Source organism: Lissotriton vulgaris, chromosome 5, assembly GCF_964263255.1.
Source record: "Lissotriton vulgaris chromosome 5, aLisVul1.2, whole genome shotgun sequence".
NCBI classification, from domain to species: domain Eukaryota; kingdom Metazoa; phylum Chordata; class Amphibia; order Caudata; family Salamandridae; genus Lissotriton; species Lissotriton vulgaris.
Window position 1 is genome coordinate 569012258 of NC_141693.1, and position 23355 is coordinate 569035612.

Genomic DNA, 23355 nt, shown 5'->3' on the forward strand with positions numbered 1-23355 from the left:
CCGCTGGACGCTGATGGTGCCTGCTTGTGCAGGGTGAACACTCCTTGCCCACAAGAGAGATTTCTTCAGTCTTCTTTGTAGAAAGTCGAAGTCCAGAGTTTCTTCTTGTAGAGTTTCAGTTCAGGATTGATCTAACTTGGAATGGGAGCAGCTCCTACCTTTATCCTGCTAAAGGGGGCTGTACTACCACTAGGTCCCTTCTTTGGGTGGGACTAGGAAGGGGGATGGTTACACCCCCTATCCTTTTTCCGGTCTTGCGTCAGAGCTGGGGCTCGAGAGTGGCAGGAACTGGTTTAGACCGGGGTATGCACAGGGACACCTTGTGTGCCCCAGGCATGTCTCATTCCTTTCAGCCCTGTCCTACCCAATACACAAAATCCTGTCTGGGGTGGTGCTAGCACCTCCCAAGGCCGGAAACCCTTTGTCCAAGCCTCCCTCGCTGGAAGGACTCTCAGCAGCAGGAGGTCAGACTTGTGTCTGTGGTGGCAGCATCCATTTTGTGATGCTGAGGCTCGGGTTAACTTTAACCGGGGTTCACAGTTAGGTACATGTCGTGTCCCTCTAAAAGGGTGGAATGCTACCCCCATCGACAGAATTGGCGAGGGAGTAGTATTCCAATTCGTATGACACCTTACTCGACATGTTTTGATGATGCTATGCCAAAGTTAGCAATCACCGCGAGGATTATAATGCACTTAAGAGTATATGGTATAGCGTTATCATGGAAACCGCTAAAGAACCTGGTTCCGAAAGCTGCAGACAGGATCAGCTCATGCCAGAGCACTATCTCACATAATTCCAAGCACTCTGCCTCCAGGATTGTTAAGGCCTGCCATAGGAGTGACTTATAGGAGTATATGTTTCCATTTTAGGTTTAGATATAGGTATACTATATCTAAAGCAAAGGGTGATTACACCACCTTGCCCCAGCTGATTGATTAGCCAGTTGTGTCATATTTGGAGGGCCAGCCAGGGGTGGCATAATACATTCTGCTGTCCCTGGTAGGCCTTGGGTTCACATATGCCTGGGTACCTATGGTACACTGTACAAGGACTTACAAGAGTGACCCAATACCAATTGGTAAATGCACCTAAGGTATATGGATGTCAATTTAGAGAGAGAACAGCTAGGCTGTGGGTCTGATTAGCAGGCCCACAGCCAGGGAAAGTCGTAAACCAGTGAAGCAAAAAGCAAAAATCTGGGGTGACCATAGGATTGCAGACCCTACTCTCCTACAGGGGGAGCCGTGGTTAGATCTATTCGCCACAGAAGAGAATGCGCAATGTCATCAGTTCTGCGAGTTGGAGTTTCCAATGCAGCACTCGCTCGGAGACGCTTTTCGTCACGAGTGCAGTTGATGTCTATTGTACGCCTTTCCGCCTATACCACTTCTGCCCGGAGTGCGGAAGAAGATCAGGCGCGACCTAGCCCAGGTTATCCTTGTGGCTCCGGACTGGGCACGGAGATACTGGTATCCCAAGCTACTCAGCATGTCAGTCCATCCCCTGATTCGTCTGCCTCTACAAAAGGACCTTCTGTCGCAGCAGCAGGGGACTGTCCTCCACCCGAACCTGTCCAGTCTCCTCCTACAAGCTTGGAGATTGAGCGGCGAGAGTTGAGGCCATTTGACTTGCCTCCCGAAGTCTGTAATGTGATTCTGGCAGCCAGGCGTCCCTCCATAAAATCGGTATACGCCTGCAGGTGGAACAAATTTGTGGCATGGTGCACAGCAAAGGCTGTCCATCCACTCTCTGCACCCCTTTCTGAGGTTCTCCTCTTCCTTCTTTCTCTTGCCCAGCAGGGCTATGCTCTGGGCACTATCAAGGGCTACCTTTCTGCCCTTTCCGCCTAATTAAGGCTTCCTGATCAGCCTTCCTTGTTCAAGTCCCCGATTGTAAATAGGTTTTTGAAGGGCATCACACACATGTTCCCTCCTGTTCCTTTCGTGCTGCCCCAGTGGGACTTGAATCTTGTACTTACCTTAGCCGCTCCATAACTGTCCTCTCCGCCGTCTTACCTTGAAGACTGCTTTCCTGGTTGCCATCACCTCTGCCAGGAGATTGAGTGAGCTCCAGTCTCTTTCTTCTACACCTCCTTTCCTCTCTGTTCATCCGGACAAGGTTGTGTTACGGACGAGACCTTCGTTCTTGCCCAAGGTTGTCTCGGCCTTCCACTTCGGGCAGTCCATTACCTTGCCCACCTTCTTTCCGCCTCTGCATCCCTCGAAAGAGGAAGAGAGGCTCCACCGTCTGGACCCAAAACGTGCGCTCTCTTACTATCTGGATCGCACACGCCAGTTCCGGGTGGATGACCAACTCTTTGTTGGTTACGTGGGTGCTAAGAAGGGAAAGGCAGTGCACAAGCGGACCATCTCGCGGTGGATCATCTTGTGTATCCAGGCGTGTTACTCCTTGCCAAAGAAGGAACCCCCTGTGGGGCTACGGGCTCATTCTACCCGGGCCACGGCGACTACCACTGCCCCAGGCCGAGGAGTGCCCTTGCAGGATATTTGCCAGGCAGCTACGTGGGCCTCGCTGCACACGTTTGCAAGACATTATTGCCTGGACAGCCAAGTCCGGAGGGATGGCTTCTTTGGCCGTTCTGTCCTCCAGGACTTTCTGGTGTTATTATTGGTTCGCAGACCCACCACCGGGGTTGGTATTGCTGGGGTATCTATTCTAAGGTAAGGAATCAATCACTAACGTCTCTCTTTCAGATGCACAAGTTACTACTTGTGCAACGATATATCTGCAAGAGACATTAGTTAGTGATAGATTCCTTACAGATCCCCCATCCTCCCCGTTCTGCGAACCGATATCTAGGGTTAAGGTCATCCCCTTTCAGGGCCCTAGTTTCATGGCGCCAGTGTTGGTTCTATCATGGCTCTGCGTATCTGGCGCGGAAAAGCTGTGTATCAGAACTGACGTCAGCGCGCATGGGCGGCATCTAAGTACTCCAACGTCATTCTGGTGCTAACGACGCCGACGACGGACGCGGAGACGCGGGCGACGCCTGCCGGCGCGCAGGGGTATTGATACGCAAAATTTTCCAGATCCAGTCTGACGCCTGGGGATATTCTAAGGTAAGGAATCGAACACTAACTACTGTTTCTTATAGATATATCGTTACCGAAGGTAAGTAACGCACGTTAGTGTTAGATTCCTTACCGCCCCACCCATCCTCCCCGTTCTGCGAACCGATGTCTAGGGTTAAGGACATCCTTTTCAGAGCCCTAGTTTCATAGCACCAGTCTTTGTTTCTATCATGGCTCTGCGTTCCTGGTGCAGAAAGCTATGTACAGAACTGACGTCAGCGCGCAAGGGCGGCGTCTAAGTACTCGGACGTCATCCCGGCGATCACAACGCCGATGACTGATGTAGAGCCGCAGACGATGCCTACCGACGTGCAGAGGTACTGCTGACGAAAACTTTCCGGATCCAGTCGGACGCCTGGGGATATTCTAAGGTATGGAATCGAACACTAACTACTGTTTCTTACAGCTATATCGTTACCGAAGGTAAGTAACTTGTGCTTTTGACAATGCCACAGACAGGGAGATTTGTTTTGTTAAGCAACACATCATACCTTTACTACCCGAGCATGCTGAATGGGTGATCTCCACGGCTTTGGCAGTAGCAAAAGTAGTGATGCTATGTTACTGGAATACTGCTACATGTCAAAATTTGCTCGGATGTGCACATGAGGGCTTTGTATGAAAAAACTATTTATAGATTAAATGACCAAATGCAGAAGTTTGAAGATGGTTGGGGTAAATAGGCATATTTGATTCTGCAGGCAATTGTGTAAGGCGAAAGATTCATTTTAACCAGTGTATACAGCACTTGGGACAATAAAATGGTCGCCAATGTAATTTATTCACAAACAGATGGATAAAAAAATAGATAAGTACATTCAGAATAACACAATAACATATGCCTTGTTTCTTTTGATGCAATCTGTGTTAAAGTAGGGGCGGGAGATTTTCACAATTATTACAGTGAACCATACTGCTGTAGAAGTCAACGGTTTAATGTATTATATTAGCCACACCCTGCCTTAAATGAGTCCTACCATCATTACTAAAGTGTAGCAATGAGAAGAATAACATAACCCAGTGTTACATTTGATGTAAGGATGTGACCTTTTTTAAATCAAACAAGAATTGCATTAAAAAGAGCGCAAATAAAAAAACCTAGTCTGCTTTGGCCAAGCTCCCTGTCGAAGGACTGAGTGCTCCTTCCACCAGTCCCAAGGCTGCTAATACTACATAGGCATCCGACGTGGCTTTTCTTCATCTGTCTGACGACATGTTTGAAGTGTGTACATTCACAAATTGTTACTGCCTTGACTGCGAAGTCAGACGGGAAGGGCATTTCGCTTTTCGGTACTGCAGGTATTTTTGGTCTGAGCCCACATCACAGATCCTCTACCTTGGGAGCTACTGCTTTAAATATATATTAAAAGTGAGGAATCCCCAGTTAGAAGGATCTGTCATAAGAACAACTTTCTGGTGGCTTCTCTTATCTAACCATAGATACCTCACCCCCACACGCCTCCTCATTCTGTGAAATGGGCTCTTTCCATTTAAAGAGATACCAAACTACAGATCTGCATACAGGTCAAACCAATTTTGTAATGAGCTCTGAATCGGAGGGTGCGAACAAGCATTCAAAAGCAACTGATGGGAAGCAGTGGGTGAATTACAGGGGACTAGACTTAAATCCTCCTCCTTCGGCCTCTGCTATCGAAGAATTGTTGGGTTAATGGTATTTTGCTAACCTATGGATGTTGACCTAATATATGTATGTATTAAATTGCATCGACTTACATGTCTTGGATCATTAGAGGCTTCCAGCGATATTGTTATGGCTCTATTGTTGGTTGTTCAAATTTTATTTTCTCCTTTCTCTGTAATGTGTTTTTTACACCAATAGTATAGTGGAAAATGTTTAAATCAATGCTGCTTGTCATTATCTTTTGCTGGCGCTCAATATGATGTTGGATCTGTATCGGCTTTCAACAATGAAAATTGAGTAGTGGGGAGAAAAAAGAAGCAACTGATGTCACTGCGTCTGAGTGGTGCCTAAGTGGCTCTGCTAGTGGCTTTGGCAGATGAATGATGTTGGTGCAGACCCACACAACTGCACCTTCTGATGTGCAGGGTTACTGCTTTTGAGTTTCCTGTGGGAATATTTACAATGTGAGGCCTCTGAAGTTAAGTATCCACCAGAAAGCTTTACTGAAGGTAAGTAACTTGTTTTTCTGTTCTTTTTGACAAAATCCAAGAGAGTGATTTACTTAAATTAACATTTGTGTCCTTCAGCTGTTCCTGGAGCGGCAGAGAGCAGCTGAATTAGCAGAAAGCCAGACAGATGAATTAATTAAAGAAGTTCCAACAGCTCAGCATGACAAAAGTGGGGAATGGCAAGAGTCAGGAGGAGAGATCCAATGGATTGCATCAGAAAAAAGCTCCACCGATGAGCCAGACAAGAAAGAAGAGGAAGATGAGGAACTGGACCTTAATAAAGGTAAAAAGTGATGAAGTTCTTGGCTTTAGCATTGCATCAGGTACAGTATTCATTAGATAAAAGTATGTTATATTTGTGTTTACCTCTCCTTAAAATAGGACTTTGATCTCATTCTCTTTACTGTCATTGACGTCCATGTGCTTCTTTGGACACTTTTCATTTTGCTACCTATTAACTAATTGTTTGTCTCTCTGTATTGAGGTCTTCATATTTATTGTCCTAAATTACTTCATGTGATCTCAGTGACATGTATTGTACTGCCCAGATGTTTTGTGCCACTTCATATATGCTTGCTTTTATCGCAACTAATGTAGTGTTGAATGGTAATCCTGGTGTGAAGGTGTATCTTCCAGCCTTCTGTACCTCAGACCTATTCTTTATTTGATTGAGGCATTATATTATTTGCTGTATAACATCCTTGCCTTCTCTTTGAAGTCCTCCATCTAAGCCTTTTCAGGAGCTAGTTGCCTATTTTAAAGACCGGCCGGAATCTTCATGGATTTCATTGTGTTTTGGATACTGCCTTACTGCTCGACCAAGCTGAGGGACACTTTCCAGTGCCATTGTGGGTGTGCAGTGTGCTACACATCGTTGTGCAAGTGTGCCATTGTGCCTTTGTCCCCATGTCCCTTGTCTTTACTCACCCTGTTGATGTTGTCAGGTCCTCCCGAGCAGTGTCCGCACTCCTGACTCCTTGCACCATCTCCACACTGTTTGCTGTGGCCTCCGTTTCCTCCAGCTCCTCCTGTGGCGCCGGATTCCCACCTTCTGTCGCCATTGCTGCCTTCCTGTTGACAGCGGCTTTGTGCCTGGTTTAGATTTTCCCATCATGCCACGCCTCTTGACCTCCTCGACACTCCGACTGCATTCCCGGTTGTTTAATTGTGGGTCAGTTGATGGTAGTGTTCGGTCACCTCTGACGCTGATCTGGTTTTGCTGCAGACTGTACCCAGTCTTCATCTCCCTCTTCTCCCTGGCCTCCCCTGACCCCGTTATACCTTGCTGGTGGTCTGGGGGGGCTGTGGGGTTCGGGTTGGCCTCTGTCAGGATGCATCCGTGTTGCTACGCACTTTGGATTATTTCTGGTGTGTTGTTTTTGGAGTGAGCTAAAGAATGGTGATGGATTAAACCCAGATCAGTTAACTGGGGGTGAGTGTTTGATTTGCTCCAACGCTCCGTCCATCATCCCCTTTGGTATCGCTTTGTTCGCCCTAAGTTGGCAGGGTATGCCCAGACATGGGTCCTTTTCTCACTCTAACACTGGATTCAAGATAGCCTGGCTGATGAGGATTATGAATCCGAAACCGGTCCCAGGATGCTTGTTTCTGGTCCAGTGAAGACATGGCTTGGCAGTTCGGGCTGGACTGTTCCCATGTGGCACAGGGTCAGACTGATTTGCATATGGCCATGTCTGAAATGGGGTGGTGGAGTGAGCTAAAGAATGGTGATGGATTAAACCCACATCAGTTGACTGGGGGTGAGTGCTTGATTTGCTCAAACGCTCCGTCCATCATCCCCTTTGGTATCACTTTGTTCGCCCTAAGTTGGCAGGGTATGCCCAGACGTCGGTCCCTTGCTCACTCTACCACTGGATTCAAGATAGCCCGGCTGATGAAGATTATGAAGCTGAAACCGGTCCCAGGATGCTTGTTTCCGTTACGGGGAAGACATTGCTGGACTGTTCCCATGAGGCACAGGGTCAGACTTATTTGCATATGGCCGTGTCTGAACTGGGGTGGTGGAGGGAGCTAAAGAATGGTGTTGGATTAAACCCAGATCAGTTGACTGGAGGTGAGTGTTTGATTTTCTCAAACGCTCCGCCCATCATCCCCTTTGGTATCGCTTTCGCCTGTGAAGATAGTTATTGAGGATATTGGCAGGGCGCTAGTCAGGTGGACCACCAGAGTTGGTCACCCCAAGTACTTCTAACCGACTGCATTGACACTTACCTAAGCTTTCTTTGAAAAAGTTCCCAAGTGTCTAGTTCATTGACTTTGCCATGGCTTGCTCACGGTGGTGTGAAATTGCTTTGATTTATTATTGCTTGTAATATCCATACCTCCGGAACCCTCTGGTGGATCTTTTTTATTCAAGTATGTAAATTATTATGAAAATAGTCTGTATTTTATCAATTGGTGTCAGATTTCCTGAATATTTCTTCAGTTGTTTTGGTGCTCTTAGAATGCTTAACACTTGTACTCTGTTTAAGCCTTGCTGCTCAGTGCCATAGCTACCTAGGATTGAACTGAGGGTTATACATACGAAACCCAAGGGTCCTAAAGGGGTTTGTAAGTGCATTTCACGGTGAGGTTGCACTACTACACCATATAATACACCCGATTTTCTCACAGTTCCCCCTTGCTGAACCAATCCCCAGCGCATCCTGATCTAGCTCAAATTTCTGGGTCCATCAACAACTGCACCAGGTCAAAGCCTTCAAATGGGTTGTTGCATTGATTTGGCAGCTTTCCTGGTCCCGCAGGCTCCGAGGAGGCCTGTAGTCATATTACTGCTGGAGCAGATCCGTTTCTGATGCAGTCTCACTAGACCCCACATCAACTTTGAGTCCAGCGCCAAGATTCTCGCTGGTGAGTTATAATCATGACTGACTGCATCAATGCTGGAGGCAGAACAGATTGTACTTTCAGACCTGGACCGAAGTCACATCCGACTCAACCTCAGGCACCTCTAACTCGACCTCCGGCACCTCTAACTCGACCTCAGGCACAACCAAATCAACCTCATTCATATGCCGCACTGCAGTTTCTTAGAGAAATCCCTTTGACTTCAGACACAGAGTTAATTATTGAAGGGGATGATGGAGAGGACCAATCTCAGTACTTTATTAAGTTATTTCTGGACCTGCAGGATGCCAGTGGGCTGGACACAGATGCTGGACTACAATCCCCACCTGGCCTTCCACAGAGGAATCTACCTCCCTCTCTGTGGATACGAGAAGAGTGGCAGAGGTTCTAGACCTCCAGCTTCCATCTGTTGAGTTTAAAATAAATGCCCTAACAGAGGTCCTACAACCTGGAAAAACATCCTGAGCTGCTCCTCCTTTTCAACGAGAACCTCACGGATACCCTAATGGGTACGTGAGCTAAACCTGATTCTTGCTCACCAGTCAATGGAAAAGTCATCAGCTGACACATACCTTCTCATGGTGGTCTGCCTTTCCTTCTTAAATATCCTAGGCTCTAAAGCCTTGTAGTTCAGTCCTCCCAATCAAACTACATCCGAATTCATTCCTTACGACACCCACTAATAAGGAAATCCAAGCCCTTGGTAGCATTTGTTAAGCAAATATTTTCTTACACCATTCTCACACTGTGCTCCGTTGATTCCAGTTGAGTCCTGGGGTGGTGTTTGCATGCTTTAGATAACATGGTGGTCGAGATCTTGCCCATAGTTCCTGAATAATTTCACGCTAATCTGGTGCAGATTATTGAAGACAGATGAAGGTACCGGGCGATAAATCAACCTTTCTATTCTGGAAGCCGACAACTTTTTGGGTGGGGCATTTGGAACCATCATGGTGCTACGTCACCACACGTAGATAAGATCCACTGGATTTTTCAGTGATATCCAAGCTTTGCTTACAGGCATGCCATAAAACTGCACATGCCTCTTTGGAGACAAAGCTGACTCAGCATGGGAGCACTTTAAAGAACTCCTAGTCACAGTGCGCTCCCTGATCCTTTCTGCGTGCAGTGTCCTCAGCCGTTTTCTTTTTTCGGGCTTCGGAAACAGCCTGCAGCAGAGACCATGACAAAGCCATCGTGCATAACAGATGCACCAGTCCTTTTGAGGTCAGGCAGCCAGCCAGCAATTTCCAGACTCTTGGGGACAACGTACTATTCAATCCCCAGTCTACTGTCAATGCGTCCCTGCTACCACTGCTTCAAAACCCCTTTAGGTTGTATGAGCAGCACATCGCAATCCCATTGAAGGCAGGATAAGGTTTTATCTCCACTGTTGGCTGAGCTTCACACCAGACTAATGTGTGCTGCAAATTGTTCAGGGTGGCTATCCCTACGCTTTCTGTCCAATCTTAACACTTACCACCTACACCACAGTGACTTTGGAGGACCACTTGATCATCCTATAGAGGGAAGTGTGGTGACGTGTCTCTTGAGAGTCCTGCTATGTCATGGAATCTGCCCCGCCAGATTCCATGACAGGCAGTTGCTCTCTGGCCCCATTTAGTAGAGACACGCACTCGTGTCTGTTCCCAATAAATCCATTTTATCACTACAAAGAGTCTCTCTGAACTATCCTTTACACTGGCGACGATTGGGATGAACTGATGGGCTGAGATAGTCCTGACGAACACGGAAAAAAAGAATCGCATTGCCGGCAAAGCGTGACCGGCAAATCCGAAGCTAGAAGGGGGCCAGAGGAGCGGTGAGACCTTTCCTTTCCACATTTGCGCTTCTTCTGATCATTTGCGACATTTATGGACAAAAAGAAACTTTCCAGGCTCAATTTGTGTCCTTACGTGTTTGAGCGCAGCGCGAGCCTGTGTGTGTGAGCTGTTGAATGACAGCGCGTGCTGTTTGGCCTCACGAGCACAGCAGCAGACTTCTCTCGGCAGCGCGAATGCAACATGAAGTTTCACGCACAGAGCTGAAGAAGTTTCAAGTCATTTAAATCGTCTCACTCACCATTTGGAGCGGCTAATCTTCCACTCAACCGATTGTATCTTCATTGTGTCTCCCAGTGCATCATGGGAGTTCTAAAAGTATAAAAGCAGGAAATAGAAGACCATCTCTCTCTAACTATTGCATTCTGGGATATGTTTGGGACAAATGAAATGAACCAAAAATAAGTTTTAACACACAAACTCTTGTTTTCTTACCATTTTGACACACCTTATATTTAAAGGAATCAACTTAAGTCGTTTATTTAAAATAAAGGAGAATAAGAATATATGCAAAATTCAACAGCGATTTGCACGCTTTATTTACTTTATTTTTTTTTTAACTACAATTTAATACCAATTTCTGGGTATAAGTTTTTGTATGGACGACATGCAAAGTGTACAAGCTCCAGCACCTTTCCTGCAAGAACCAGGAGATCCACCTTTAGAGTGGTTATGGCTAAGATCATTTAAAGCTTATTTAGGTGCAATTGATGCTCAGAAATTCAGACCAGATAGACGGAAAAACTTAATGTACTATCACTTGGGAGTGGAAGGGCAAAACGTTTTTGATCACTTGCCTGAACATGTACCTGCTGAAAATGAAGACTTGGATGAATTTGAAAGAGCTGTTGCGCAACTTGAGAAGTACTTCACGAAAACAAAAAACATGGTTGTACAAAGGTACAAATTCTTCACAAGAGCTCAACAGCCTAACGAAAGTATAGACACTTGTGTTACGGCACTCAAAATGTTGGCATCTAAATGTGATTTCGATAATTTTATTGGAGAATTAATACGCGACCAATTGGTGGCTAGGTGCCATTCTAAGAATATACAACAAAGACTCTTGGCTTGCAAGAACCCAACTTGAGATAAAGCCATAGACCTAGCAAAAAGCATCGAAGGTTACTCTATTGACGCTAAAGTTTTGGAAGATTTATTAGCTAAAACATCAATTTCAGGAGCAGTTGTTAATAAGCTGATTTTAACAAAAAATCCGCAACAAAGTTTCAAAAATAAACCTTTTACTAAACCTAGTTCAACTGGTCAACAATTCCAAAGAACATTCTGCTTTAGATGTGGTTCACCTTCTCAAGTTTCTTCATTTAAATGTTGTCCAGCTATTGGTCCACAATGTAAAAAATGCGGAAAAATTGGTCATTTTATGAAAATGTGCAGAACTGGCAGACCTTTTAATGTTAGATGTGTTTTAAATGATTTTGGTAATAACTTTGAGGAAAATCCTGAAAGTAATCAAGAATTGCTTCTGGGTGTGAGGTGTGTCAATTCTAGCGATGAACAGCTTGTGATTGACCCAAATCTTAATGTATCAATTGAAGGGCATGCTATACAATTGTTACTTGATACGGGCGCACGTATAACCATCATTACAAAGGATATTTTTGATAAGAATTGGCATAACAAAGTTTTACTTCCTCCAGACATTTCTACAGTAGCATTTGAAGGAAGCAAAGTGGATCTCATTGGGTTCTTTTGGTCCAATATAAAAATTTTGAACAAATTAGTTTATGGCAAAGTTTATGTTGCAAGAAAGGGGATAAATGTGCTAGGCCTCATCCATCAAGCTGAATTTGGTATCACAATTAGACCAGGTTTAGAACAACCCATCTCATTTGAAAGTAAGAGAGTAGGTTCAATAACAAACGAAGACCAGTTCTGGGAGAACACATTTTCAAAGGTTTTTAATGGCAAACTTTCAGATTTCACTTATCGTATTAAAGTCAAAAGTGATGTTGTTCCAGTGAAGCATAAATTGCGGAACATACCATTAAGTGTGAGGACTGATCTTTCTGCCATGCTTAATGATATGTGCTCACAGGGTATTATAAAAAAAACTGATGGGACTTTGTGGTTGTCCCCGATTGTTTTGGCGAAGATAATGAATGGGGAATTACGCATGTGTGTTGATATGCGGAGCGTAAATGAGGCCATTTGGGTAGACAATTACCCTTTGCCTAGAATAGAGGATTTAATAACTAAAGTGGGACCTGCTAAGTGGTTTAGCAAGCTGGATTTAAGGGCAGCCTACCACCAAGTTGAGTTAGAAGAAAATTTAAGACATCTAACAGCGTTTGTAACTCCAGATGGAGTTTTTCAATTCTGCCGCATGCCTTTTGGCATTGCATACGCTGCAGCAGTATTTTAAAGACTTATGTCAGATATGTTTGTTTGTAATAATCATGTAGCAATCTTTCAAGATGATATCTTGATTTTTGCCAACTCTGAAAATGAACATGTCGTTGCATTAATAGAGGTCTTGGGAATCTTAGAAAAAAGAGGTGTAACCTTAAGGAAAGATAAATGCATATTTAAGACAAAAGAAATAGAATATCTTGGGCATGTATTTACTGAGGAAGGGATCAAACCCAGACCAAGCCTTGTAAAGAGTATTGTTGATGCTCCTGCACCTCAGAATAGAGACCAGTAATTGTCCTTCCTAGGTTTGTGTGAATTTTATGCAAAATGTATGCGTAATTTTGCAAGCATCACTGAATGTTTTAAGGTTTTACTTAAAAAAGGAGAAAGTTTTGTTTGGTCCGAGGTTTGTCAACAAACATACAAACAGATTAAATGAGACATTACTTCAGCACCTGCATTGCAACCATTTGTAGAGGGAAGGAAGACTTGTGTGACTGTCGATGCTTCAGAATATGGTTTAGGTGCAGTCTTAACTCAATTTAACAATAATCTTGAAACTACTGTAGGTTTTGCTTCTAGGACTTTACGTCCTCCTGAACGGAAATATTCTGTTATCGAAAAAGAATTATTGGCGTGTGTGTGGAGTGTGGAAAAATTTAGAGCCTATTTGTGGGGAAGACCATTTGTCTTAAGGACAGATCATCGTCCTTTAGTAGAAATCTTGTCAGGAAAATAACTAAAACACACTACTGCACATATAGCTAGACTTTCTACAAGACTATTAGAATTTAGCTTCTCAATTGAATACATCCCAGGAGGGAAAGACTCAAGAGCAGATTGCCGCTCGAGGCTCCCTATTGGTGATTGTGAGGAGTATGATTGGGAATCAGAAATTGAGGAATGTTTTATTGCCTTTATTGGTGACTCTAGCATTTGTAAAGATGAAAGTGAGTGGATTCAAGAGTTACAAAATGATACTATTCTGAGTCCAGTTTTAAAAATGGTGGTCTCCTGTTGGCCGAAAGAAAAGAGTTTGGATGAGAAACTTCAAAGCTTTTGGAAAGTATCAGATGAATTGTCATTGGAATGTAATAAGCTAATGAGTGGTGATAAGCTTGTTCCACCTACCTGTTTTCATGAACGAATCATCAATTTAGCACATTCCGGCCATTTAGGTGCAACTTCTACCAAAAGGAAAATAAGAGACCATTTTTGGTGGCCAAAAATGGATCAAGAAGTTGATTTGTATATACGTGATTGTAGGAAATGTATGATTAGTGACAAGGTATTAAAAACAGAAAAGAAATTGATTGTTATACCATTTGTCCAGAAAGAGCTTGACAGTGAGTTGGGGTAGATTTCCTAGGGCCATTTCATGTTTTACCCAGTCACATGAGGTACTTTGTTGTCCTAATTGACCATCTTTCTAGGTGGGTTGAGGTTTGAAGTGTAATGGAACCAACAACGACAAATGTCATCAAATTTTTTAAGGATGTGTTTGCAAGAGAAGGTATCCCGAAGCAAATACTTACTTACAATGGGGTACAGTTTATTTCTAGTGAGATGCAACTATTTTTAGGGAAGTGTAACATCAAACACATCAAAACACCTTTATATATAGTCCACAAAGTAATGGCAGAGTAGAACGATTCAATAGTTTTAGTAGAATGTATCCAGTCTACTTTGAAATGTAATATGAATGTGGAATTGGCTTTGAAGGAGTTGATCTGGAGTTACAGGACAACACCTCACAGTATTACTCCTTTTGAATTAATGCGAGGAAGAAAAGCCAGCACTGAATTATGTCCTTTTTGGATGTCTTCTGGTCTAAACAAAAATGTAGACATTAACAATGCATGGAATGTAGCTAAATTTAATTCAGACGTTTCTAGCGCCAAGAGAATTGTTAAGGACACTGCAAAAACAAACTTGGTTTTAGGTGATTGGGTGCGGGTAAAAACCCCTTGTCTTGTTGGAAAAGGCTGTTCTAAATTTAAAGCTCCATTACAAATTGTAGATTTAAGAAGGAATGCTGCAAAATTATCTGATGGAAATTGGTTGAATACATCTCGCTTAGCGATTGACCCAAGTGCTGGTTTTGTTAATTTTAAATCTCTTGATAATCGTTTCAATGTAAGTGGTGAAAATATTGTAGAAGAAGAAAATGTGAGGAAGAGTTTGCGAGAAAAATTTAAGCCAAGAAAATTAGAAGATTTTGTTTGCGATTAATTAAATTTTTTTTTTTAATTCCTTTCTTTTTCGTTTAGAAGAGAGGAAAGCCAGTATTTAGTTTCTTGTTGAATTATGAAGATAAGTACATATCATTATCTGTAATACTGTTACAAATGTAAGTGCATTTTATTGCCTATTGCTGTAATGCTATTTATTTGTCTTTTGTTTGAAAAAGGGGAGATGTGAGGTGACGCGTCTCTGAGAGTCCTGCTATGTCATGGAATCTGCCCCGCCAGATTCCATGACAGGCAGTTGCTCTCTAACCCCATTTAGTAGAGACACGCACTCGTGTCTCTGTTCCCAATAAATCAATGTTACCACTATAAAGAGTCTCTCTGAACTATCCTTTACAGGAAGTTCAGCCCCTCTTTGAAAAGGGGGCATTTAGAGGGTTCTGGTGTAGGAAATAGGGACTGGATGCTACCCTCATTATTTTCTGGTGCAGAAAAAGGACGTAGTAATTAGTCCTATTTAAGATGTATGCCCTCTAAACTTTTTCTGAAAAAATACAAGTTCAGGATGCGCATTCTGGCCCAAGTCCTATCTGCCCTGGATAAAGGCGACTGCATGGTAGAGTTGGATTTGCAGGATGCTTATTTTCACACCCTTGGCTTTCAGTAGGACAAAGCGTGAGAAATATGCAAATAGAGTAACCACCAGGCAGAGCATTACCGCAGGTAAGTAGCTTGTTCATCATAGATCTAGTAACCTTTTTTCCTCTGGTATCCATTTTTAATTAGCTGTGTCTGTGCTTTAGAACAATAGGTTTGAATTTGTAAGTTGTGCAAGGCCCAATGATCCATAATCCTCATACTACACATATGATGCCTTTTGACGTTGCCACTGCTCATATATTGTTATCTAATGCTTGAAATATTTATATCCATTTGTCCCATGAGTGAGAATAAATGTGGCTCAATTGAATACAGCATCTGTATTAATAAGCTTGCGTTCACAAATGTATTCCTAAAGTGCAAATGTCGAATTCCATATTTACAATACAGCAAAATTTACAAGAGAACAGTTAGCTGTGTCTTGTTTTGCATTTTACAGCGACTGCACAGGGGAAAGATTCTGAAAGGAGTTACAGGACTCTTTACTGTTATTGTATCTTACTGCACTCTTGCATCCTTGCTTTGCTTAAATGCTTTATAAAAGCAAATATTTGAAATGCTGTCAGAAACCATATATGCAGAACTACACATTGTCGTGCTATCAGATTTTAAGTGAAGGAAGGGGTATGATGACCCACTTGTAAATCATTGCCCGGCCTCATGCTCAAAGGTGGTAATAAATAGCATATTACACTCTAGGCATTTTTCCGTGTGTGTGTGTGTGTGTGTGTGTGTGTGCGCGCGTGTGTGTGCGTGTGTGTGTGTGTGTGTGTGTGTGTGTGTGTGTGTGTGCGCGCATTTGTCTAAAAATATGCAATATCCTAACTATTGCTATTACACAGCTTTTTTTTTGTTTCGATTTACAATGCTATGTAAGAACACACTCCAGACAGCTTTTCCAAAACCGTTTTTTTTAAATTAACTTTCTTATAAGAGTGATGAACTAACATTTGTGTTTATACTGCAGATCCTGGAGGACTTTATGCAGTTTTGTTAAATAAATTATAAATTTACTAATTTGATATGATCTGTATGAGAACCTACATCACTAAGTGTTACTACAGCTCAAACCATATAGAAATTGGGACCTTCAAATGTCACATCACTTTCCACTCCTTATATTCTCAAATCATATATATACTGGCTGATGTTATTTTCTTAATTTTATCTTTTTTCTTGCTTGTCTTGCACTTTGTCTCTGTACTGCCAGCCTGATTCCCACCTCCGATCTTTTCTTCCTTTTGCCATCTCCTTCTCTCCACTGCGTCTCCACCCACGCTAAGATTCTTTGTGACACAGCATATCTTCTTTCCACTCGCTTCTGTATTTAACTTGTGCTTCATCTTACTCACTCCAGAGCATTGATAGAGTTCAAGTCTGTTTGTATTTCAGTTGTTATTGCAGCAGAACGTTGCTGACTAAAACGAACCCAGTGCCCTTTCATGGTTAATCGAAGTGCCTGGGTGTGCTATACATGCAATCAGTTTTTGCAGTGCATGCACATTTTTTCAGATTCCTAATCGAACTGCCTCTGTATCATGCCGAAATGAGCTTGTAAATTTTGGTTTAAACCAGTGTAGGAGAGTAGGGTCTGCTTCCTATGGTCACCCCCACTTTTTGCTTTTGCTTTACTGGTTTTCGACTTAGATGTGGCTGTGGGCCTGCTAATCAGACCCACAGCCCAGATGCACTCTCTCTAAAATCAAGCCATGTACTCTAGGTACATACACAATTGGGAATTGGGTCACCTTGTCAGCCCCTGTAAAAGTGTACCCTAGGTACTCGGGGCATAGGTAAAAAAAAAAAAGCTTTTATTGTTCGATTAATTAAAATCATTACAATATGCTAACATTCTAAAAATAATTATCTAAAAACCAAATAGGTTAAAACTCCTGATTGTTGCCACAGTCTAATTTGACCTAAAACATTTGTTACAGTATCTCATTCTAGTAATACAGTTTTAGAACAAAGAGCGTTAGTTTTTGAGACAGGGGTTTGTCCACCGCTCCCCTACTTCCAGTCCTACAGATTTATTTATGTGGCTCAGCATTTGCGGACAGTCCTGCGCGGATTAGGTCTGTAAATTTCCCCAGCCGTGCTATTTGACTTTCTGTGGACGAAAAACACAAGTCCGAGATTTCGCTGCATCGCTTGAGGCCCTGAGCTCTGCAGATTGCGATGACCAAGCGATGCCTGGATCACTGGCTAGCTTTGGGCAGCAACACAGCAAATGATACCAAGATTCCTGATGGTAGTCACAAAGTCTGCATGCTACTAATTTGTCCGCACGGGCCCAACTTTGATTAAACTCCACAATGGGTAATGCCAGGAGCCTCATATAAGTGATCTTTTTTCGAGCTTGAACTGATAGTGCTTGCTCAAAATAAGGCTGTGCTTTTCCTACTTTGTAAGAGGCATCCAGTGTGGAAAGATTTAGATGGTGATGCAGGCTTTCCAGATCTCTCGCGAATGAAATGTTTTGCCTGTCTGTTCACTGCTTTTTTCCATGCTGCAATTGAAATATTAATATTGACCAGGGTTTGCTCCTCTATTTCTAGCGATTGAATAGCTCCTGTCAATTGTACTTGCCATGGTGAACCATTTTCTTCAAAGATTGTTTTAATTTGTGCTTTCAAGGCTGTTGCTGGAGCTCTCAAAGTGCTGATGTAGTATTTTATTGTATCCCCCAGGCAAGAGATGTTTGGGGGAGAAAGCCCCAGCCTTACTCTCCTGGCCTGTCGTGGAATTGCCAGCACTTTCTTATATATGGAAGATTGAAAGCTCATGTAGAAGTTGCCAAAGGCGCCGGGTAAGGTTAGGTGGCCGTAATTAATTGAGAGCACTGTTTTTGCTTTTAGAACTTTAAAGATGGGTTCCGTGGATGGGCTATGTAATTTTCAATTGAGATTTCTCAAGCTGCAAATGATCCCAGCGCCTTTATTTCTTAGATGTTTCAAATGAGCAGTTGTTTTTGCCCCTTCCGTGAACCTGAGACCCAAGTAGTTGTAATTTTTGCAAGATCTAATTTGCTGATCCCCTAGGCGCCATTGAGCTGTCTGTTTTGGATGGTACTTTCCAAAGATAAGGATTTTGGTCTTGTCCTGGTTTACCAGTGGGTTGTTCTTTTGATTAAATCTATGTAGCGCATCTAAGGCTTTCTGCCAGCCAATCCTGGTGTGATCCAAAATTACAAGATCGTCGGCGTATTGAAGAATTTGCAGCCTCACGTTCCCCATCTTCGGGATGACTAAATTTGCCCCCTCCAGTGCTTCACCCAGGTGGGATGTATAGATGTTGAAAAGGAGAGGTGCAAGAATGCACCCTTGTTTAAGGCCGCTGTTGGTGTGGACCTTGTTGGTCAGTGATGTTTGACTAGTCTTGATCCTTACCCAGGTCCCATCATATAGTGATCTTATTGCCTTTAGTAGCTTTTGTGGTATACCCCAATTGGTAAGTTTTCTCCATAGTGTGCCACGGTCTACCCGGTCGAATGCTGTACTATAGTCTACAAAACAGCAAAACAAAGGAGGTTGAGCGGGCTGGATCGCCCGTCTGGACAGATATCCCAGTGCTATGATGTTGTCTACTGTGGAACATTGTGGTCTAAATCCTGTTTGTAAAAAAGGAAGGATGTTGTTCTCTTCTGCCCAGCTTTCCAGTTCCTTCAGCAACACTCTAGCCTATGCCTTTGCCTCGATATCCAACAGGGCCACTAGCCGATAATTTTCAGGTTTTGTGCGGTCTCCTTTTTTATATATAGGAAATAGAATTGGAACTTTCCACGATGATGGGATGGAGGCCGTTTCAAAGGCATGCTTGAAGAGAGGGGTTAGCTGGTCTGCCCAGAATCTGTGTGCCACTTTGAATACTGCCGCTGGCACTCCATTGGGGCCCGGTGCACTATCTGACCTCAATTTCTTGATCAGGTTGATTATCTCTTTTGTGTTGATAGTCAATCGCTTGTCTTCTTCTTCTTTGTCTAGTTGATTTTGTTGTTCTTGCTTAACCTTCCTTTCCAGATCTGTTGTGTACAATTTCTGTGCATATTTGACCCACACCACTGCTGCCACCCCATTTTCTTTACTTTGGTCATTGTGGCTTAGTTTACTGATGTATCTTCAAAGTCGAGACTGGCCCTTTTCTATGAGCATATTAAATATTTTCAGTCACTCCGCCTCAATTTTCTTTCTCCGAAGTTCCCATATTTTTTTCCTATGTTCACTTTGTAGCACTTTTATTTCCGCACTGCGGTGATTTGTCTCTCCTTTTCTTCTCGCCTTCAATGCCTTTGTTAATCTTCGTTTTGTTTGAGCCAAGTCATGGGGTTTAATTGTAATGGGTGGTTTTGCGGGTGTAGGCCTTGAGCTTTCTGGTTACCCCTGTCCTGTCCTAGAACCAATTTTAGTTCCTCCAATAGATCCTTCCAGTGCTCCAGGGGAGGAGCCAAAGATTGGCACAGCTCTTTATGGGTGACCCATTCCTTGAGAACTGGACTTAGTTTTATGGTCCATTTTATTCTGTTCAATAATGTGTGATGCTCTTCCTTGGTTGAGGTTCCCAAGGTCCCGGGGTGTTTTGCAGTTTTCCCCTTTATGTCGAGTGTGACCCTCAGTGGCTTATGGTCCCTTTCCTCTCCATCTCCCACCTCGAAGTCTTTAAAGTAAGTTACCAGTTTCTCAGCGATAAAGATGTAGTCAATTGTTGACTTGTTCTTGAATGTGGGCAAGGGCAGCCATTGTGTGTCCACTGCCTTCTTGGGAGCCTGAGTGGAAACCATGTTCTGCTCATTCAGCAGCAGATGTAGAGGCACCACTTCTGTTGCACTAGGACTGTACCTTATATCATCTCCTAGACCCCTGATGTTCATGTCCCCTGCGATGATTGGGAGATGAGAGGCATATTTGTTTATCAAACTGTCCATTTTTTCAGATAATAGTTTTATAACCTGCTTTTTTTGCTTTGTAGCGGGGTTTATGTAACAGTTGATTATCAGCAGACTAATTGCGTTATTACTTTTAAGACCAGAAATCAAAACTGCTTGGAGATTAGCAGAGTTAGTTTCTATTGAGGTTACCTCTAATTTGCGGTTGTGATTGATGTAAATTGAGAGCCCACCTGCTGCTCTCCCGAAAATATTGCTTTTTATTGCAGCAGTGTGAACTTCATAGTAACCTGAGAAAATTAGAGGTTCAGTGGCCCAAGTCTCTTGTAGACATAGTATGTCGTTTTCTCGTAGATTCGAGCATGCTGCTTTGCAATTGAGCATTCTTTTTAGCCCTGCAACGTTCCATGATACGATTGCCAGGCGCGTGTTATTCCCCCTTTTCGGTTCTTATTCTAAATGCCGAGACACTTAATACTGTTGGGTATGCCGTCGCGGGCTCATGTCTTCCGGACCCCTCAGCTTGTTTTGATTTGCAGAGTGATTTGGAACAATGTGGAACACAGCCCTTTGCTCTGCTGAGCTTATTATCTTATAGGCACTAAGGAAACTCTGTTCCCTTGCTGCGCTTGTCCCTGTTTGTTTGACTGCCATCCCCTTTAATACCGAAAAACCTCCTTTGTTGGCGAATTTACCGCTAATACATGTGGGTATTTCTCCGGTATGGTGAATGCTATATCAATCCCCCAGTCAGCCATTTTTGCTGTTTCCTCCGTTGTGAGCCCCACTTGGGCGTGTCTGCTTAGTCCGATCGAGGTTGATTCTCGATGGGAATCGCTGGTTAAACTTATGAATTTGACCCAGACTAGGTCTTTTGAATGTATTTCCATGAGAGACGGAATATGCTTGAACAGTCTGAGTATGTTGCCCCTGTTTAGAATATCATGCTTGCCTTTGATTTGGTATCTGGGGGTTAGGATCACCTTGTGCGTTAGTTTACTACATTGATTTGTATTGTCCTGGGCATTTGGTTCTCCTTCACTGTTGCTTGCATTGTGTCTAGTGCCTAAGGTCAATTGGCCTAAGGCCTGCTGCTGTACCAAACTTTGAGTCGGCTGTTCTGAATGTTCATTCATTCTCTGCCCACTTGGGGCAAGGTATCCCTTATTGATACAAACCCCAGGCCCGGAAACTAGGTCCTTTCGTGCATCCTCAGAGCTTCTTTGCTCTCTCTTTTTGTTATTCATGTCTGGGGGTGATAGGACTCTAATTGCCGTGCTTGTTGGGCTTTGAGTGTCCTTTATGTGAGGGTTTGAGTGTCCTTTATGTGAGGGTTTGACTGTTTGGATCTATCCCTCACTTCTATCTTCCCCGGGGAGGGTGGAACTGTGCCTGTTGAAATCTTTTTAGATTGATTTTTTTATAAAGATCGGGAAGAGACGTCTTGTCTCAGTAGTACTTTGTGCTGTTTGAAACTGGGTTGGTAAACAAATTGGGTGTTTTTTTGCTGTCTTAGCTTTTTTTCCCCTGTTTTCTTAACTTTTTCTTAGCCCTCCTTGACAACTGGTTCTCCATCCTTATCTGGTTGACGTTACTTACTTCTTGAAGCTTTCCCGGGGACAGATTGCTGCTGTTGGTGTTGCAGCTGAAAGGTCTACTAAAGGATTTGTTTGGTGTCTGGACGTCTTGTGCCTCGGAGATTGTTATTGATTCCACAGGGTTGCCTCTACCTGCTATACTTAACTGGTTTTCTAAAATTAGAGCAGGACTAGAGCTGTACTTATTGCTTGGCGTTCCTGATTGCGTTTTTAGTGCTTCAACCATACCTTAAAGAATTTCTGGCAGTGTTGCCCATGTGTCCATGAGGGCTGCGCATGTGCAAGTGCCTCTGCAATTGATCTGAATGTCGCTAAGCTTTTGCTCCAGGAAGTCCGCCTTGTTGTTCAGCTCCGCTAGGCGTTGCGCGATGGTTGCTAAGAGATAAATTTGTAGCTCCATTTTCTTTGATTGCCAGAGCAGAGATCTGGCCATATTTTGCACTGTTTCTCCGGAAAGGGATGCACCTTGTTCAAGAGTGTCGCTACTCTCCTGTAGCTTTTGACTTTAGGCACATGGTGAAGAAGGGGTATATCGGTTCTCATGGCAGCTTCTATAGCAGGTTGGAGTCAGCGCTAGTGTTCTATGTATCTTAGATTCCAGGTTTTGGAGGAATATTGGGGATAGATATCCCGCATTTTGGATCTGCTCTGACACTCCTATGTTTGTTGAGCCCGAGTCTATAATTCTTGGTGATTCCCTCAGCACTGGAGAATACGCCAATGATTGGTCCTGACAGTGTATTTGGGCTGTTGTAACTTGATCTATCGTTCTACTGTCTCGTGCTTTGCAGAAGCTTACTGAGTCACTTATGTGTCTGATTTTTGTTCCAGATGAGTGTCCCAGCCTGAACAGGAGCGAGAGCGTCTTCTTGCTGGGCTTGAGCTCCCTGTGGTTGCGCTTTGTATTTGAGTATTTGGCAGCGTTAGAAGGGGCGTTAGAAGGGGCTGGCTCCCTGGTCTGTTGTCCAACTCCTCTCTGCTCTTAAGTCGTTGTTGCGCTGCCCTCTCTGGTGTACTCTCTTGGTTGGGCGTGGATTTAGCCAAGAATTTTGTAATGAGACCTCCTGTTGGCGATTTCAAAAAGGACTTCTTGTCCTGAGCTGCGGATTTTGCGCTCCTCAAATTTCTCGGTGCAGCCTTACATAGGTCTAGTAACTTTTTATGGCCGTTTTCTAATTGCTGGCTGCTTTTTTCTTTTCTTTTTTTTTTTGTCATCCTTTTTTTATGGCTGGTCTTCCGTGGGAGCTGTGTGTCCCTTGTTAATTCCTCTTCGTACGCTCTTTGTGCGCTCTTAACACACTCTTTTGTGGGACTTAAACAGGACTCTGTAGGCTGTATGAATTCACTTGGCCCCCTCGCAGCTCCTAGCTCCCGCTGCCGCCGGGTTGTTTCCCCAGCGCTCCAACTCTCAGCCTGCCTGCCACGCCTCCCCTGGTTTTCCGTGCTCTCCCCACTAATCGAGGACCGGAGGTGGGCCGGGGTAACGGAAGCCAAGGCGGGGCGGTGTACCAAGCCCTGCGAGCTGCTACTGCTGCTTGGGCACCTAGCTGACACTGTGCCTCTGTGCTAATACGTGGGAGATCACAGATTCCACGGCCTGGGTCTGCTGGAACACGGCTCTTTAGGTGCCCAGCGGTATTCAGCAGAGAACGTAGGCACCCACCAAGACGCTAAAGCCAGATCTCCACTCTTCTG

At 43.7% G+C, this 23355-nt stretch overlaps 1 protein-coding gene across 2 annotated transcripts in view; it reads left to right on the forward strand.

Moving 5' to 3' along the window:
* The window catches only part of WAPL (WAPL cohesin release factor), a 1140053-nt gene that overhangs the window by 993503 nt on the left and 123195 nt on the right, over positions 1 to 23355 (forward strand). For both annotated transcript variants that reach the window (XM_086922027.1, XM_086922028.1), the window contains exon 16: positions 5325 to 5529. In XM_086922027.1, the coding sequence (XP_086778153.1) occupies positions 5325 to 5529 (205 nt within the window). The remainder of the gene's footprint in view (positions 1 to 5324; positions 5530 to 23355) is intronic.